This window comes from Odontesthes bonariensis, chromosome 16 (assembly GCF_027942865.1).
Source record: "Odontesthes bonariensis isolate fOdoBon6 chromosome 16, fOdoBon6.hap1, whole genome shotgun sequence".
In the NCBI taxonomy this organism is placed as follows: domain Eukaryota; kingdom Metazoa; phylum Chordata; class Actinopteri; order Atheriniformes; family Atherinopsidae; genus Odontesthes; species Odontesthes bonariensis.
In genome coordinates this window covers 10,403,963-10,420,914 of record NC_134521.1, presented here as the reverse complement: position 1 = coordinate 10,420,914, position 16,952 = coordinate 10,403,963, and the positions used below count along the sequence as shown (strand labels likewise).

Genomic DNA, 16,952 nt, shown 5'->3' with positions numbered 1-16,952 from the left:
GCATCCCCACATCTCTCAGCTGGACTCGGTGTAACTGAGGACGGAGCTTTTACCTGCGGTACATCAAATGGACGTCGGTTCGACTGTGTATGATGCGTGATCAATAATTCAGAATCTTATTTCCTGAGTTTTTGTGTATTAATATGCCTTTATTCAACTGTGCTACAGGTCTGTCTAAAGCTGAATCTTTTCCAACCAGCTTTTAATTAATAAAAAAAAAAAAAATTCACCCATTTAGAGCAAATTTAGAAAGTAAGGACACAAATCTGGAAGATTTTCTAAATTGAGTGTTAGAATTGCTATTTGGGTGAATATAATCTGGGATTCCCATGAGTGTCTTTAAACTTAAATAAGCCTAAAATTTAAAGAGCAGTTAGCCTGTTAGCATCTTCTTCAGCCTCTGACATCAAATGACGTAAACCAGCTTCTGTTAGTGTTTGTTTGCCATGAAACGCAGTACTTTTCAGGTGCTTATTCCAACTCTACAGTAAGTCCTAGACAAAACAACGTGAGGAATTTCTTTGATTTCTAGAGAAACGGTGACTGTGGCTCCTCTACAGCTGAGTGTTTGGACTTTTAAACACTGGCTGCACCGTTTATATTTTACTTGACTGATCTTAAGATTCCCAGAAAATGGGGCTTGTTGATTTCTCTGTTTTAGGGTGAGTTTTAAAGTGTTGGAAGGGCCTGTGTTTCCCTTTATCTGGTCAGTGATGTAACGGTGAAGCTTTATCTGCAACACGCATTGATCTGGCTGAGCTGTGGTCAAATTCAAAGTGTGTGAAAGATGAGTTGAAACATAAACCCATGGTGTGTTTTTAAGGAGTTGAGATTTTACATGGACAGAAAAAAGACGTTTTCACTGTGGTTCTTCTGTCTGGATGGAGAAAAACATCGATATCTTCCTTGCTCTGAAGTTTGTTTCAGATTTAAAGTGTTATTTGAGGGCAAGAAAGAATCTGCTGGCTATTTCCAGGCCACAGAGTAGACCGGATAGACTGCCAGACTCGAGTGTCGTCAAAGGAGCGGCGGTGGCATAACATGCAAACAATGGCGCGAGACTGTACGTCCGTATCTATCAGTGTGTGAAGGTTATAGAGACGAGAGGGAAATGGTGCGATCCCAGGAGATGGAGGGAGGACAGAAAGTATAATTAGCATCTAAAGAGGCAGAGGGGGGAGGGATGGGGAGGCAGGAGAGAGCCTGACGGTACAAACAGAAGGGAAGATGCAGAGGGAGGAGCTGCAGTGTCTGGAGTCTGTCGACTCTGATTAATACGCTGACCCAGAATGTGCAACACACAGAAAAGTCCTGTTCTTATCTTGCCTTGTTCCTTTTATATGGAGCTTTGCCACACTGCGTTCTGTAGTCAGACTTCCTGATCAATGTTTCACTCGTAATTGACATGATTTGACATTTGCAGTTTGTAGAAAAAGAGGTTTTTACGATTTCTAACTTTCTTTGTGCATTTTTCTACAGAATGCAGGGTGATGAAGGCCCCCAAAGCCCAGCGTGGCTTAGTAAAGAGTCCTGGTCCGATCAAGCGCAGCAAGTCTCCTGCCGAATCAAGTGAGTCTGTTGTCGATTAACCTACTTTGTTGCCTCTCCTTGTGTTGCTGTGAACCAACTAAAGTACAACAGAAAGATGACGGCAGAGGGATGCAGCCCAACTCGACCTTTAACCTGAGGGGGGATGGTTGTCTTTTAGGATCAATAATGTATGATGGAGGGTGGCTACCCGACGAGCTAAAGGAAAATGACAGTTTTTTGTTTTGTTAGAGGTTAGTGTCCGGTTTTATTAAACTAACTACTTTAATCTAATAACTCCCACCGTAAAGGGTTTTTCTGAACTCATGAAACGGTGTCACACTCGAGCTCAGACCTCCGATCACTATATTTTTCGTGGTTTATGTTTGTATAAGCATTTATGCTTTACATGCTATGCTGACTAGCACCTATACAGTAACCGTGCCGTTTGCCAGGTAATCAACTGAAAATGACACAAGTATAAAACAAAAGCACAACATTAATTACACGGACATATTATCCACTGTATAATCTGCATACATAAACATATTTATGGTATTTAACGCAAGTTTTAATCATTTTTTTATAAAGATATCTGAACTCACCAGCTCAGCTTCACCAGTCAAAACAACGACATCCATAAAAAGGAAGATCTGGCAAGTTACTGCATCTGCCCCAAATAAAAACGGGGGTAAATTCTAACACAAGAGGTCACTATGAAATCACCACAAAAGTAACAAATGGTAGAAAATAAACCAACATGTTTGAAAAATGGGAGAAGTTCACACAGTTAGTCTGACTGAAGTTAACACGTGTTGCTTAAAGTCGGCCATATTTTCCATATTTTCATATTATCCCTGCGTGGTCTCAGTAAAACACATGAAAACCTTTCTCTCTGACAAATGGAGACGGTTCAAATCAAGCCTTCGTTTGATTATGGATAGTAATCTGGGGTTCGGTGTTTAACAATCGGGCTGTTTAACATTTGATAATATCCAGGAGTCGACGAAACCGTTTGAGATTCCGCCGATGCTTTAAAATATCTTTTCTACATATTTTTAAAACGGCTTGGAAAAAAAACCGTGCCGTGATTGGATTGCTTATCTGAGTTTACACAGCGAAGGGAAAAAGAAACTTCTGTTTTCACAACAGCTTTGAACATGGAGGACGAGACGCAGCAGGACCATCCCTCTAATTCCATTTCCCTGAATGCGCCCACTCGATATTCCCCCACTCGACACCTCTTTGCTTCTTAGTTTCTCCCACCAGAGATTTTGCTTCAATGCGTCATTTTAAACCAGAATGGACTAAATCTGCCATGGGACCCAGCTGCAATGGCTCATCATTGGTTGATTGAAGCCTGCCACTTTGATTACTTCTGTTAGAAGAGCCTCACATCTGTGCCATGCCCTCTTCAGATGTCGCAGGTGCAAATTAAAATGCAGTGTCGGGTGTTTCCTCGCTCACACGTCCTCCGACATGCCTCCTTTCTCCTCAATCTCCTCGCATTTTAGGACATCCTTCACTTATCTTATTTGTGATTTCCGGGTCACAGGCAGGAGGACGCTGGAGTGAGAAGATGAGGAGGCTAAAATTAGCCGAAAAAGACCCAGCAGGGGTAAATGAAGAGGGATGATGCTCTCAGATCTGGTGATTACACGTGAACTGTGTCCTACATGCACAGTAGGGCACAGTTCACATGTAATGCAACTTTGGAACAGCACACAACAGGCTGGGTAGTCTCCTGGCATCTTTAGTTTTTCATGAATTTGATCACTGATTATGGAGGAGGCTCCTGGCCTCTAAGGCAGCAGAAGGTCAGCCAAATATACCGGAGAGGCGCCTGTTTGTTGAGCGTTAACTACCTCTGTGGAAGCCGAGAGGTCAGCAGGGAGATAAAGGGGTCGCAGCACAGGAAATGTGTGCGACACGCCCGTGTTTACCTGCTGCCGCTTAATAAATAATACTGATGCGTGATCAATAATTCAGAATCTTATTTCCTGAGTTTTTGTGTATTAATATGCCTTTATTCAGCTGTGCTACGGGTCCGTCTAAAGCTGCATCTTTTCCAACCAGCTTTTAATTAATAAAAAAGAAATGAATTTAACACATTTAGAGCATATTTAGAAAGTAAGGACACAAATCTGGAAGATCGTCTACATTGAGTGTTAGAATTGCTATTTAGGTGAATATAATCTGAGTTTCCCATGAGATTTATTTAAACTTAAATAAGCCTAAAATTTAAAGAGCAATTAGCCTGTTAGCATCTTCTTCAGCCTCTGACATCAAATGACGTAAACCAGCTTCTTAGTGTTTGTTTGCCATGAAACGCTGTACTTTTCAGGTGCTTATTCCAACTCTACAGTAAGTTCGAGACAACAACGTGAGGAATTTCTTTGATTTCTAGAGAAACGGTGACTGTGGCTCCTCTACGGCTGAGTTTTTGGACTTTTAAACACTGGCTGCACCGTTTATATTTTATTTGACTGATCTTAAGATTCCCAGAAAATGGGGCTTGTTGATTTCTCTGTTTTAGGGTGAGTTTTAAAGTGTTGGAAAGGCCTGTATTTCCCTTTTTTATCTGGTCAGTGATGTAACAGTGAAGCTTTATCCACTTTTATTTTACTCTCATTGGCTTAAACTTTACACTGGCCATCTGGTTTATAGTCTTCAGAATTCCTTTCATCTCATATAGACAAAAAACTCTTTTAAACCACTTAAGGCACACAGCTACATCAGCTCACACTGCTCTAAGATGTAAACACAATGTTCCACACAGAGGGAATCCTAGCAACGTGGCTAGATGCAGAGCCAGTGAATAAAATGTCATCTAACAAAAACAGAATTCATCAGCCTCGTAGACCTCGGACTAACAGTGTTGCCTCTGCGCTGGAGCCAAGGAAGGCCCCAGTTTTACAGAGTTGCACACCGTCTAATCCACACTCCTGTTTACCTCTTTCACTCCTGTTTCCCTCCTCCTTCCTCATCCCTGTTTTGTCTCCTCCGCTCTGCTTGCAACCTCAGCCAACGGGACCGGCTCCAGCAGCCAGCTCTCCACCCCAATTTCCAAGCATTCCCCCACCTCCACCCCTACCAGCCCAGGCCTGAACAGCAAGCAGAAGGTACCCAAACCTTTCTTCCTGCTCTGAACTTGTTGCCCCTTGTCTTTTCTTTTCTTTTTTTCTTTCTTCTCCCAACAGTTTTATCCTCCTGAGTGTGAGTTTGCAGATGTAACCGAGCTGCTCTGTGTTTGCAGGATCTCTACCTGCCCTTATCTCTGGATGATGACGACTCTCTCGGCGAGTCGATGTAGGCTCCTCCCCACCCTGCGGCCAGGCTCCCTCCTGGCCTGAAACACGGAGGTTTTACACCTCTCCTGCTTTCCTCCTTCGGTCTAGGTGCCACCTCTTGAGGAGATCCACTCTTTATCTCTTTTTAAGGCCTTGACACCATTTGCTGCTTGAGAATAACACGAACGGTTTTGAATTCTGCTTCAACCACCTTAACTATCTCACTGATGTTCAGATGTGTTTCTATGTGGAGGATGGACGTTCTTTTTTTTTTTTTTTTTTTCTAAATAGGGTGCACAGTTCACCGATAAAGATTTCATGGGGAAAAAACACTTTTGTTTAAAACATTTTGATAAAGCATGCACTCTCAATTTGATATTTCACTCACAGAATTCCAAGCAGCAAATGGATATTTTTAGGGGCTTTAGCCAAACTGACTCAACTTTTTTATCACTTACCGTATTTGTGAAGTTCCTCCATGTCCTACTGTCCTTCTGCCCGGTAGTTAAAGGTGTGAAAGGTAATGGTTCTTTGTGAGGGGAAGTCTACTAAGCCACATTAAGTCTTTCTAACCCGCTGTAAATACTGTGTATGGCCTTCCACTCCCAACATCTCTGCTCAGTGTCCATTGCTGTGCTTCCATAATGTCACTACAATGTCTAACATTTGCTCAACATGATACAGGGTACGGTCAAAGTAAAAGGAAAATGCCAAATGAAGCCTCTAAAGGGTTAGGATGTGTGGGATGCAGCATCTGACTGAGGAGCATTATTAGTCACAGGAGTATTGCATAAAACTGCCTGTCAAAAATATCCTTACAGACCTTTTAGTCCATGTGGTAGAAATAATCGGCATTGATCTTGTCTCAGATTCCAGGAAATTATTTTTGAAGAAAAGCATCCCACGACTCTTTCTGTTGGCGTTTCCTCTGCTTTGACCCTCCACATCAACAGTAGGCTATCGGTGGCACATACCCTCCGTGTTTTCATAAACTGCAGTGCATGATGTCGATGAATCATAATGAAACTTTTTGTCTTGTAAAAAGCTGAACTGAAGGACTTAACGGTGCAAAAAAAAGCAAAAAAAAGAAGGCAACCAAAGGAAAAACAAATAGGCCCTTTTTGTTTTAAAAAACTAAAGCAACACATATTCAGTATACAGTTTTTTATCGACTCCCTTTTAAGCCCATTTTTCACCAACTCCCTTCTATCCATTATCGGTGGTGATGTCACCACAACTTGTGGTGATACTTTATAGTCTATGAGATTAGTTTCTCAAAGCCAAAGTATGTTTTTGACCAAGAATGACGTTAAGAGGGTGGGGTGGGGGTGGGGGTGTAAATTGTATTAGTTATGAACATTCTGGACGAGGCACACATGGAGTTTTATGCATGTCACTTTTACCATCAAGCTAATATCGAGATTAAATCATCTTCATCTGAGACGGTTAGTTGTCATGGCGATAAACAGTAGTGGGATTTCTCCTCTTTTGCATGGCTTGGCATAGTTTTGCGATATGGGGGGGTGGTGATGAAAACTTAACTTTTGCCTAAATCTATGTGTGGGTTTTAAATTTTTATAAAGTTTATTAATTTATATTCTTTTATAGTTGAACTACTTTTAAAACACAAGCTCTAAACACTTTTTTTTTTTTTTCCAAGCTTCTGTGCAACTTTGTAATCCTTGTATTCCTTTTTTCTAGCCTCACGACTTGCATCGTGTCTCTAACGAATCTACTGATGGGAGTTTTCTCAGATTTTTCTTTTTTTTTTTTTTTTTCTCAGGGATTCGACCCTGAGAAGTCTCTGAATTTGACACTGAAGCACATAGCAGGGAGCTATTTATTCAGACACTTTACCGTCTACTTGCCAGCATTACGATGCGTGACCACAATTAATTTCCCAATGTACTGATACGACGCTGCACATGTGGCGTTCTTTAAATTAAGATCTATGCATTTGGATTGTTTTTTTTTCTGTAGGAATGGCCTTTTTGAACCCGATAACTTGTCTAGCATGACTAGAAAGAAGCTCCAAGTGAAATATTCATGCAGTTATTCCATTGTGATGAAGTGTCGGTGTGAAAGTTGTGCGTCTTTTAGAATGATGAGGTGTGCCCCCTCGCTTTGAACAGCTGTGTTCGCTCAGCCACTTCATGCTCAAGACAACCCATCACAAATGATCTGGTGCTGTGAGCTCCATCCTTATCCAGCAGGGGTCGCTGTTACACCAGCACAGCAGCAGGGACACTTAACCCACCATTTTGTAGAGGGAAGAAAAAAAAAATCCATTTTCTGTCTTTCAAACAGCCACTTCTGTAAAACCTTACACACTTATAATGTCGTTTAAAAAAAAAATAAATCTACAGCTTATTAGTGCTGCAGTATATAAAACAGGAAACGTTGGTTGTCTTGTGTACCCCTGCTGCCGCCACATATGATGGATGGTGCGATTCATCACCTTTCTTTTAGATTACCGTCTTTTGATAAGAAAAACAAACATGAAATGGGTCCTTAAAGGTTTGCTCTTTGTTAATGGCTGTTTGTAATACATTTTTTTAATGTCCTGAACGATGAGGCTCCCCAACACACACACTTTGTTTTGTAGAGATACAGGATACTTTGTCACGGTGTAAATACGCCCCTCCGTCCTGTCTTCTTTCATTTGTATGCCTTTCTAATCGAATGAATGACTTTTTATTTCTCTGAAATTTACGATGTCCTTTTTAGTGGAATTTTTGCAATGTCACAGTGGCTTGTTTTAGTGCTTCATTCAGTGTATTAACCGGTATCCTTTTGCAATTAAACAATTGTATTTCACCTCTGATCTTGAGTTTATTGTGTTATCCACTTAAAGATTGTCCTCTACACCAGCAGATCCGACCAGAATGACTAATCTAAGCGAGTAAAGAGTCTTAAATTGGTTCCGAAAGAAATATTGGGACCAAAAACAAAGAGAATAAAGGATGAATAAAGCAGAGAACTGCTTATTCATCACATTTGTGGTTCAAGAAGCTGATAAATGGGTTGCTTAAAAGTTATGGCAGGTTAAAATGATTAGAAAATCCTCATTTTGGAGAGAAGAAACTATATGCCAATGATGGATAAATAGATTGTGAAGAACCTAAATGTTTGGAGTTGCTATAAATAATTCCTAATTGGTTAAAATGGTTCAAGTAGCTGAATGTGGTCCATAAATGGGTGTGAAGTTGAAGAGGCCAGTTTCTGCCTTTTACAAGTGTGGAACGGTTGGAGCCACAGGAGTCGGCCCCTGAGAGTTTTTGATAATTAAATTAGGATTATGAACAGTAGGCTGCTGGATGTCTGACAGGGGAGCTGACGACAACTCAGGGTGAGCACAAAAGAGCAAGTTCTCACCATCTAAGATGACTCAAACCTGGAACATTTAAAAGCAGCTTAAACCGACGCTGTTCAGTGGAATTTTCACAGGGACTTTACTTTGTCTCCAATGTCTCAACGGAAGAAAACCACCCATCTTGCTGTGCGTCACTGCCAGCATGGTCATGATGTAAGGCTCCGCTGTCTGTGTGTATTCCCGGTAGTCCTAAACTGCACAGTCATCCGAGTATTTCTGGAGAAGACGGGACTCTGAGGTGTACAAAGGGAAGAGAAGTGGGAAGATTACAGTCCCCTGGGGTGCTCCGGTGCTGCTGACCACCTTCTCACCAGCTATGAGTCGGTACAACTGAGCAAAAAGCACAAAACACTTCATCATTATTTTACAGTAACCTTGAAAAACGTATTGAATACAAATGAATCCATGTGTGATTCATGGCAGCACTTCCTCTCTGCAGCATAAAAACACCTTTTCATTGTTTCTGTTGTGGGAAGTCTCCTCCTCTGAGTTCTGTTGCATCGTATCTGTGAGCTCTCTGCTGCAGGACCTGGGAATATAAAGATGCTGCTTTACCAAAGACGCTGTTTATAAAGTGTAAGTGTATGGACGTTGTGCCCCCTGCTGGCTGTAGTGTGCATGTGCTGCAACTTGCCACTTCTCCTAAAGACCCAAGAAAGAGTTGAAGGGGTGCTCCACTAAAATCTCTACTATTAAAAATGACTTTGTGAATGTTTAACTCTATGAAGAATGTCGTTCTTTGTTTGCCAAGTATTCCAGGATGACGTAAAGTCCTTCGACTGTTTGTAGAAAAGTCGAGATGTTATAAACATCAGCTGTGAAAAGTCATCTTCTGTAACTGCTGATCTCAAGAGGTCTGGTTATTGTCTGCATTGCTTAAATTGCTCAGTCTGAACAAAGAAAGAAAGAAATCTCCATTTAAGTAGCTTATTCGGCCTTTTATAAACAAATGATACGACCATATAAACTGATATACTTGTGTAAAATAGAGTATTTTTGGAGGAGGTAGCATCATGGGGGGGGGAGCTTATATTCAAAGTACTGAGAACAGCTTCAATAATGAGTCTAAGGAAATCTGACACAGAAGATCATATTTGTGAAGTTTTAATATCTATATTAGTTCACATCGATGTCAGGTGTTTCATTTTGTTCCCATCAGATTCAAACGCAGCAGCTGATATACACCACTGGTTTTTCAATATAATAAGTCATTAAATTAAGCCACTTATATACAATAACTCTTAATAACACAGTGTGCTGACTGACATCTGACTTAAGTTGTAAAGTAAAAGTCAAAGATGTCTTATTATCTTCAGGAGGCAGTTTGATGCTCAGCAAGCAGCTGAAAACAAACAGAATACGTCTGATATCTAAGAGGCTGATGGCAGTCTGTGTGTCAGAAGAAGGCGTCGGCTGTCAGACAGGAGCAGCAAGACCTCGGCTGGGTTCGTCCACAATGGACCGGGCCCTTTTAAATCCCCGCATCTAATCAGGCCCATCAAATTACTCAGTAATTAAGCAGCACCCTTTGACCAAGCCCTGCAACCTGTTCCAGTTTTTAATGGCTTCTTAGTTGTATTTTCCAAGTAGAAATTCAGATTTAATGGACCAAACCAAGAACCACAAAAGAAAAACATGATAAAAAATGTTCCAAAATAGAGGACCCTCTAACAGGCGGGCGGTTTTCTGACGAACTGATCAAAGCAGGAAACATTCTTAATAGTGGTGACCTCATGCACCATCAGACACTTCACACAGCAGTTCAGTGACTCAGGAAAATGTTGCATTAAGCCTTCCTGTTGCAGGGAATGCTGCTGTCTCATACTGTACAGCTGAAACTCACTTTTTCTCATGTTTTTGCTTCTGCTTAACTCCTGCGTGGATTTACCTGGATCATTGTTGGCTCTCTAAAAACATTCTTCCTCGGTTCTCTGGTTTGTCTTTCACGCAGGAGTTAGCTGAGGTTCTGTTAGTGTTGTGCTTCTGTGTTCTCCAACAGCTAAGCCCAGACCTCTGAGTGCTTGCCAACTCCTCTTCTTCCCACAGTTCACTGACTTTGAGAGGATGTGCCTTATTAGCTGTATGCATTCAGTGTGATGGACTGCTGGTGCAAACATGACAAAGTGACACAATGTGAGCATTAAATTTCAGTTTTCATGGTGACAAAAGAAATGTGGGCAGGAAGGACAGGTTTTTAACTTGTTTCACCTCTGAAGGTGTTCAGTTTCAGCCTCCCCTTCCCTCCCTGCCTGCAGTGACCATATCAGCCTCTGCACAACACCTCCTGCTGCAGGGACCAGCTCGTCAGACCGGTTTTTAGGGCCGTGTCTGTGTGTTGATGTTTGGGGAAGCCCTCGCAGCCGAGCTGTGACACAGGAGAAACGGCATTTGGCTCTGAGCAAAAGTGTGGTGAACACGCTGTGGATCATTTTCACACACTTTACACGAGCTTAACAGGACTTTGAATGAGTTTGAGCTCATCCCTACAGAGTTGAGACATCTTGCCAGGTGAGTGCTGCCTTTAACATTTCATGATCTTTGCTTGTAACATTCAGACACGTGTTGCTTCACTTTGGTTTCATTTCCTTGTGAATTTACAATAACTTAATGACAATGACCTCATTAGTTTTATAAGCAACACTCCTGCTCTCTGTGGTCATTTAATGTTGTGATTTCTCAGCTTCTGGTAAGCATAAACCTTCCTATGAGCAGGTAGATCAGAACACTATAAACAGCCTCTAACATCACTGTCATGTAAGAGCATGTATGCTGGAAATTTGGGGAATGTTATCTGCCATCACCTTTACGCATGCTGCACAGATCAGAGAATATAAAGAGGGTACAAACATTTTACAGGCCTGAATTATGCTTGTTATTATAAACACTGAAACCCTACACTGGAAAAAATGCCCCTACAAAAATAAGTAAGAAAAACAACAAATACAAGACGTTTTTGCTTGAAATAAGCAAAAAAATCTGCCAATGGAACTAGTGAAAATCGGCTTGTCCAGATTTCTTTAAATAAGATGCGATATTTAGGACTTTTGAGATAAAAGTGATCTTGAAATTAGCTTAAAAACCTCTTCAAATGTAAAAAAAAGCTTGTTTCATATGAAATCTTACTCAAAACAATTTGTTTTCAAGACTTTTTCATTTAACAAGATATTAAAGATGTATTGTCTTCAAACAAGTCCCTATATCTGGCTGAAATAGTACTTGTTAGGCAGTTGTGTCTTATATTAAGTGTAATGAGATATTTTGACAAGAAATGAGACAAATATACTCGGTAAGACTTTGATTTTTTCCAGTGCAGAGAATATAAAGAGGGTACAAACATTTTACAGGCCTGAATTATGCTTTTACTTCATTAATGTAACTCAGTCTTGTTTCAAAGAGAACATTAAAGCACAAGTGATGTAAATATATTATATTCCAATTAAAAAACCCTGACTAAAAGTAACCTATCTGACTCATCTCAAAGAAAAACACTGAAACCCTAAACACAAACCTTGCCCACAGCCAGATGATAGTTTGCTTTCTCACAGACGTAATCTGGTCGCCATGCAACCGTTCAGGTATTCAGATGTTACTGTGACAGGGAGCTGAGGACGAATGCAGACGGGGTGTGGCTGTAAAAGGTGCACATGTAAAAGTAGGCCACTGGTGTGTGAGAGGGCGAGGCGAGCAGGTACAAGACCTGGAAACTTCCTTATTGTGGAGCAACAGGGAAGAGGTGTCCTACGGCTGCCTGAGAGGCTGAGACTTTCCTTCTTTCCTCATGTTTTTGAGTGACCGTTCCTCTCTATGAGCTCGTTCTGTCTGCGCTTTGTACGTATAAAGTTCTTCACTTTTAATCTTGATGCTTTCACTAAACGCTTGACTTCCAAATGAATAGACTTACGTGTTGGTTTCTTCCTGTAAATTACATTAGATGTGACCTGATGTGTTGTTCTGGGCTAAAACTAAAAACATCAGGATGTATCCAAAATGATTGTGTTGGCTCAAACTGTCCAAACAGAGTCTCAGTGTGACGGGACTCAAAGTTTGAGTTACTCCCCAGAGAAAACTGCTGTGTTGCTCATCATGGCTTTTTATCACAATTACAGTGAAAACCCTTTAAAAAATAACCTAAACATTAATCAATTTACTCTTTCAAAAACAATGCTCTCACACTGTGTTGCCTGCTGTAAATTGTAAAGAAAATGACTTTTTTATACGTTTTCTACATGTAAAAGGATAGTCAGTTAGAAAATGGCTGCACACAGTCTGTGTGATATTTAGCTATTTTAAGAGAGGCTGTTTCCATTAAACAGTAAGCAGCAGCGGTTTTCAGAGTGAGACTGCGGCTTCATCTGAAACAAAGTGTGGAAAAGGACTCCCCCTCACTCCCCCTCACTCCCCCTTCAGATTACTTGCTTAATTTCTGGATGCCTGTGGGATCATTATTCTCTTTGACTCCGAGCAGCTGAGCCATGTCTGACGTATGTTTAGATCCCACTAAATACATAACATAGTCCAAAAGTGTTCATTACTTTACACATTACATGTTACATTTCCAGAAAACATACAGTATCAACGTCTTTTTTTACACCAAATCCTATTAAATCAGGTGTTTCTCAGAGTTTCTGTAATAACTCCTCTGTAACATAACTTTTAACCTAACTCTGAAAAACCTCGTGGACACAATGTTTACAGCTAAATTTGGGTGAGGATGGATGCTTCATTCATTTCTCAAACCCCCTGTATGCTCGTCAGTGACCACAGACTCTCCAGAGGAGCTCTGGGTCACAGGTCAGTCTGCTGTGATGTGGAAATGAAGCAGAGCGGAGATTTACAGCGAACTCATTAGCGGATTGTTCCCAAATAATGGTCAGAGTTTGGACGGAAAAGCCTGTGCGTGGATATAAAAGCTGAACTGGTCTGCTGCCTGTCTCTAATCTGCAGCTGTGAGGCTTCAGCGACCCGACCATGTTTTCCTCGGCTGTTCCGTACAAAAACCAACACTATGATGACCTGAAGAAGAACTGCGTCAAGGACAAGACGCTGTTTGAGGATCCAGAGTTCCCAGCCATCAATTCATCTCTGTTTTTCAGGAAGCCGCCTCCTGGTTTGGTGGAATGGAAACGACCTGGGGTGAGTGGCACTCCATCAGGGAATCGAATCACTGGCAAAATACGAACGTAGTGACATCATACCCTACACGCGCATTTAGATCCTGACAAAACTCTCTCATTTCATCAGAAATGTAATTGTGTTTTTAATTTTTCTGTGATGACTTCTTTGCCGTGTTGTAGGAAATAAGTGAATCCCCTCAGCTGTTTGTGGAAGGCATCAGTTCCCACGATTTGAACCAGGGCAGTGTGGGAAACTGCTGGTTCGTTGCCGCCTGCTCCTGCTTGGCATTAAAGCCGAACCTCTGGCAGAAGGTGAGTCTGTTGGTCTTCCTCGTCTGAATCTGTAAATGTTCTACTCGGTCTTGATAACGACATTTTTTTGGGCCGCAGCTCAAATACAAATAAAACGATTGGCACGCTGAAGTATCAGCGTAAACGTTAAAGAATCCAGTAAAACGTACAGTCAAACTCAACAACAAAGCTGCTTCGTTAGTCTTAGAATAAAGATGCAAATCATAGGAAATCATTTAACATGTTACAAACACTGCAAAATATATCAGACAGACGAGTTTTATTGAACAACTTGTTCACAGTTTTGTAAATGTATTTGTAAATGTAAATGTATTTTATTTATACAGCCCTTTACAGACAATCCTTACAATGTACCAAAGTGCTTTACAGCAGGTAATAAACAAAGAGAAGAATAAGTAAAAACAAATAAAAACAATAAAAGAACAGTGAAAGCAATAAAATACAACAAAATCGAATAAGATAAAATAAGATAAAAGTGCCATCATACTACTGGGTATTAAAAGCAATCCTAAATAAGTAGGTTTTTAGCCTAGATTTGAAGAGGCCCAGGTCAGAAATAAGACGCAGCTGGACGGGGAGCTTATTCCAGAGCCTGGGGGCAGCGGCGGAAAAGGCTCGGTCACCCCAAGGTTTGTATTCTGACCTGGGCACTTCCAGCAGAAACTGATCTGAATCAGTTTCACATCAGAATCAGAATCTCTTTATTCGCCAAATGTACAGTGTACACAGGAATTTGACCTGGTGGAACATTGAATAAAAGTTAACACAGCAGGGACAAGGAAGAAAATATATACAGTTGAGGTGGGATGTGTACAGAATGATGCGACTGGGTGAGAGTGCTGCTGTCTTTGGGAAAGGTGGAGGGGGTGAAGGCCTGTTCAGGTGTCTGGTGGTTTTGGTCTTGATGGACCTGAACCTGCAGCCTGATGGGAGGTTTGTAAACAGGGAGTGAGCTGGGTGTGATGGGTCCCCCGGTATCTGGGGATCTGCCATCGTGCAGAACAGACGGGCTCCTGTTTAAGGCCCGTTAGACGGCTGGTTGTTCGCACGATGTGCTCCGGTCTGTTCTTGGTGTGGGCGGAGGTTGCAGGATACCCAGGGGTGGAGCAGTGATTTTAAATGTGGGGGTGTTACAGGGGAGGCACATGAGCGCCACATCAAGCGCATAGACACGACGCTGAAGTTGGCATCCGATTCGCCAGCCTCCGATTCGCGAATTAAATGGATGGGCATAAAGGGCCATTTCACTGCATTTTTTGCATTTTGATCGCCCTAAACTAGGTCCTGTATGGAAACTACAATAGTTACACTGCTCAAATCTGGATAGAATTATTCTAAAGAGGCTATAGATTCATTGAAACCTTGTTTGGGGTATGTGAAACCTTTTTCTGATTTGTAAAAATGCAGAACAGGGCCATTTTACTGCATTTCTTTTGCATTTTGATCGCCCTAAACTAGATCCTGAATGGAAACTACAATAGTTACACTGCTCAAATCTGGATAGAATTGTTCTCAAGAGGCTACAGAGTCTTTAAAACACATTCTATGATTTGTTAAAACTTTAATTGGTCATTGAAAATTCAAAAAGGTGAAATCATCTTGCTGTAAAAGTGGGGGTGTCGAAACAACCCCGTCCCCCATGGGTGCGACGCCCATGAGGGTACCACACAGTTATGGAGGAGGTGAGGACACTTTGGACGGTGGCTCTGTAGGGAGACGTTCATCTTGCGAACCCTTGAACCTTCCCTTGTTTCAGAAAACTGCTATCTCACGAAAAGCCTTGGTGTAAATTTGACAAGCAACTTGGATCTGTAGTCAAAAGTGCCTTTTTCCAGCTGCGACTTCTGGCCAGGGTATAACTTTACCTCTCTCCTAGTGACCTGGAGAAGGTGATTCATGCTTTTGTTTTTTTCAGACTGGATTATTGCAACTCGTTGTATGTAGGTTTAGACCAGCTTGTGCAAAACGCTGCTGCTCGGCTTTTAACATTACATTGCATTACACTTAGCTGACGCTTTTTATCCAAAGCGACTTACAGCTATTTAGATACAGGGTATTGGTTACAGCCCCTGGAGCAATGTGGGGTTAGGTGCCTTGCTCAAGGGCACTTCAGCCATGGATAGAGGTGTAGGGAAAGGTAATGGCGGGATTTGAACTTGCAACCCTCTTTTAACAGCTACAAAGAGACGGGAACATAAAACCCCAGTTCTGGCCTCTCTGCAATGGCTTCCTGTCCGCTTCAGAATTGATTTTAAGATCCTGATGTTTGTTTTAAAAATTTTGAACGGTCTGGCCGTTCACAGACCAATCAGAGCTCTGAGGTCTGCAAACAAACAATACCTGGATGTGTCTAAATGCAGGCTAAAAACTAAAGGCCATCGAGCTTTTGCAGTGGTTGCCCCTAAACTGTGGAATGGGTTACCATGGTTACTGCTGCATATCTGTTGGTCAGAAACTCTGGAAATTTTTTAAAACTTCTCTTAAAACTAGGGCTGGGCGAGTTAACTCGTTATTATCGCGTTAACTCGTTAATTATTTAAGGGCGATAAATATTTTATCGCGCATTAACGCAGGTTTTATTCATTTATTTAAAAAAATATATTTAATTTCCACAATGCCACGGACCACCCCTGTTTTATTGTTTATTTTATTATAGTAAAAGTCTGTTGCTCACAGGCTTTTATTTTGTAAAAGTCTGTTGCTGTCTGCTGCGGAACCGGAAAAGAAAGTAATCGGCGGATCCACCAAACATGGAGAAGGGTACGGAACTTTTACTCGGCCATTTTCATTTTAAAGTTCTTCCAGATGGCGGAGTCGACAGAACCAAAGTCATCTGTAAACACTGCCAAGTTGAATTGTCTTCTCAGCGTAGTAGTTCCAGTCTAAAATATCACAGCAAGTCATTCAAGGAAACAGACAGTGGAGCGAGGCTTCTACATAAAAACTACAGAAAGATGCTGATGTTAAAAGTGTGTTTGCACAACAAATGTTTCATTCATATTCAATTCAAATTCAAATTCAAAAATACTTTATTTATCCCAGAGGGAAATTAAATGTTGATGTAGCTCAATTAAATCAAGGAGTTATTATAGATGCTGATGGCTGTGGGCAGGAAAGATTTCCTGTAGCGGTCCGTTTTGCATCCAAACTGAAGAAGCCTTTGACTGAAGAGACTCTGTTTTCCGATAACAGTCTCATGGAGAGGATGTTCAGGGTTGTCCATAATTCTCTGGATTTTATGCAAAATCCTTCTTTGCATTATTGTCTCCAGAGGTTCCACGGTCGTCCCAAGAACAGAACCAGCCTTCTTTATCAGGTTGTTGAGTCTTTTTAGGT

General features: G+C 41.4%; 2 protein-coding genes and 1 long non-coding RNA gene across 5 annotated transcripts in view; 2 read left to right on the top strand and 1 right to left on the bottom strand.

Moving 5' to 3' along the window:
- LOC142402216 (neuronal migration protein doublecortin-like) overlaps positions 1–7,634 on the top strand; it is a 26,698-nt gene extending 19,064 nt beyond the window's left edge. For both annotated transcript variants that reach the window (XM_075487779.1, XM_075487780.1), the window contains exons 5-7: positions 1,480–1,569; positions 4,552–4,649; positions 4,784–7,634. In XM_075487779.1, the coding sequence (XP_075343894.1) occupies positions 1,480–1,569; positions 4,552–4,649; positions 4,784–4,840 (245 nt within the window). In that variant the 3' untranslated portion in view covers positions 4,841–7,634. The remainder of the gene's footprint in view (positions 1–1,479; positions 1,570–4,551; positions 4,650–4,783) is intronic.
- LOC142402217 (uncharacterized) lies at positions 7,241–11,783 on the bottom strand. The gene is made up of 5 exons (XR_012773315.1): positions 11,699–11,783; positions 10,399–10,555; positions 10,079–10,291; positions 8,641–8,719; positions 7,241–8,520 (listed from the first exon to the last, which is right to left on the bottom strand). It is a non-coding gene; the product is annotated as an uncharacterized LOC142402217 (long non-coding RNA).
- Positions 10,494–16,952, top strand: part of LOC142402213 (calpain-5-like) — an 18,141-nt gene continuing 11,682 nt past the window's right edge. Inside the window, exons 1-3 of one of the 2 annotated variants that reach the window (XM_075487773.1) lie at positions 10,494–10,698; positions 13,135–13,323; positions 13,485–13,616. In XM_075487773.1, coding sequence (XP_075343888.1) covers positions 13,159–13,323; positions 13,485–13,616 — 297 coding nt within the window. In that variant the 5' untranslated portion in view covers positions 10,494–10,698; positions 13,135–13,158. Of the gene's footprint in view, positions 10,699–11,894; positions 12,019–13,134; positions 13,324–13,484; positions 13,617–16,952 lie in introns of those variants that run through there. The other variant, XM_075487774.1, reaches the window with a different exon arrangement.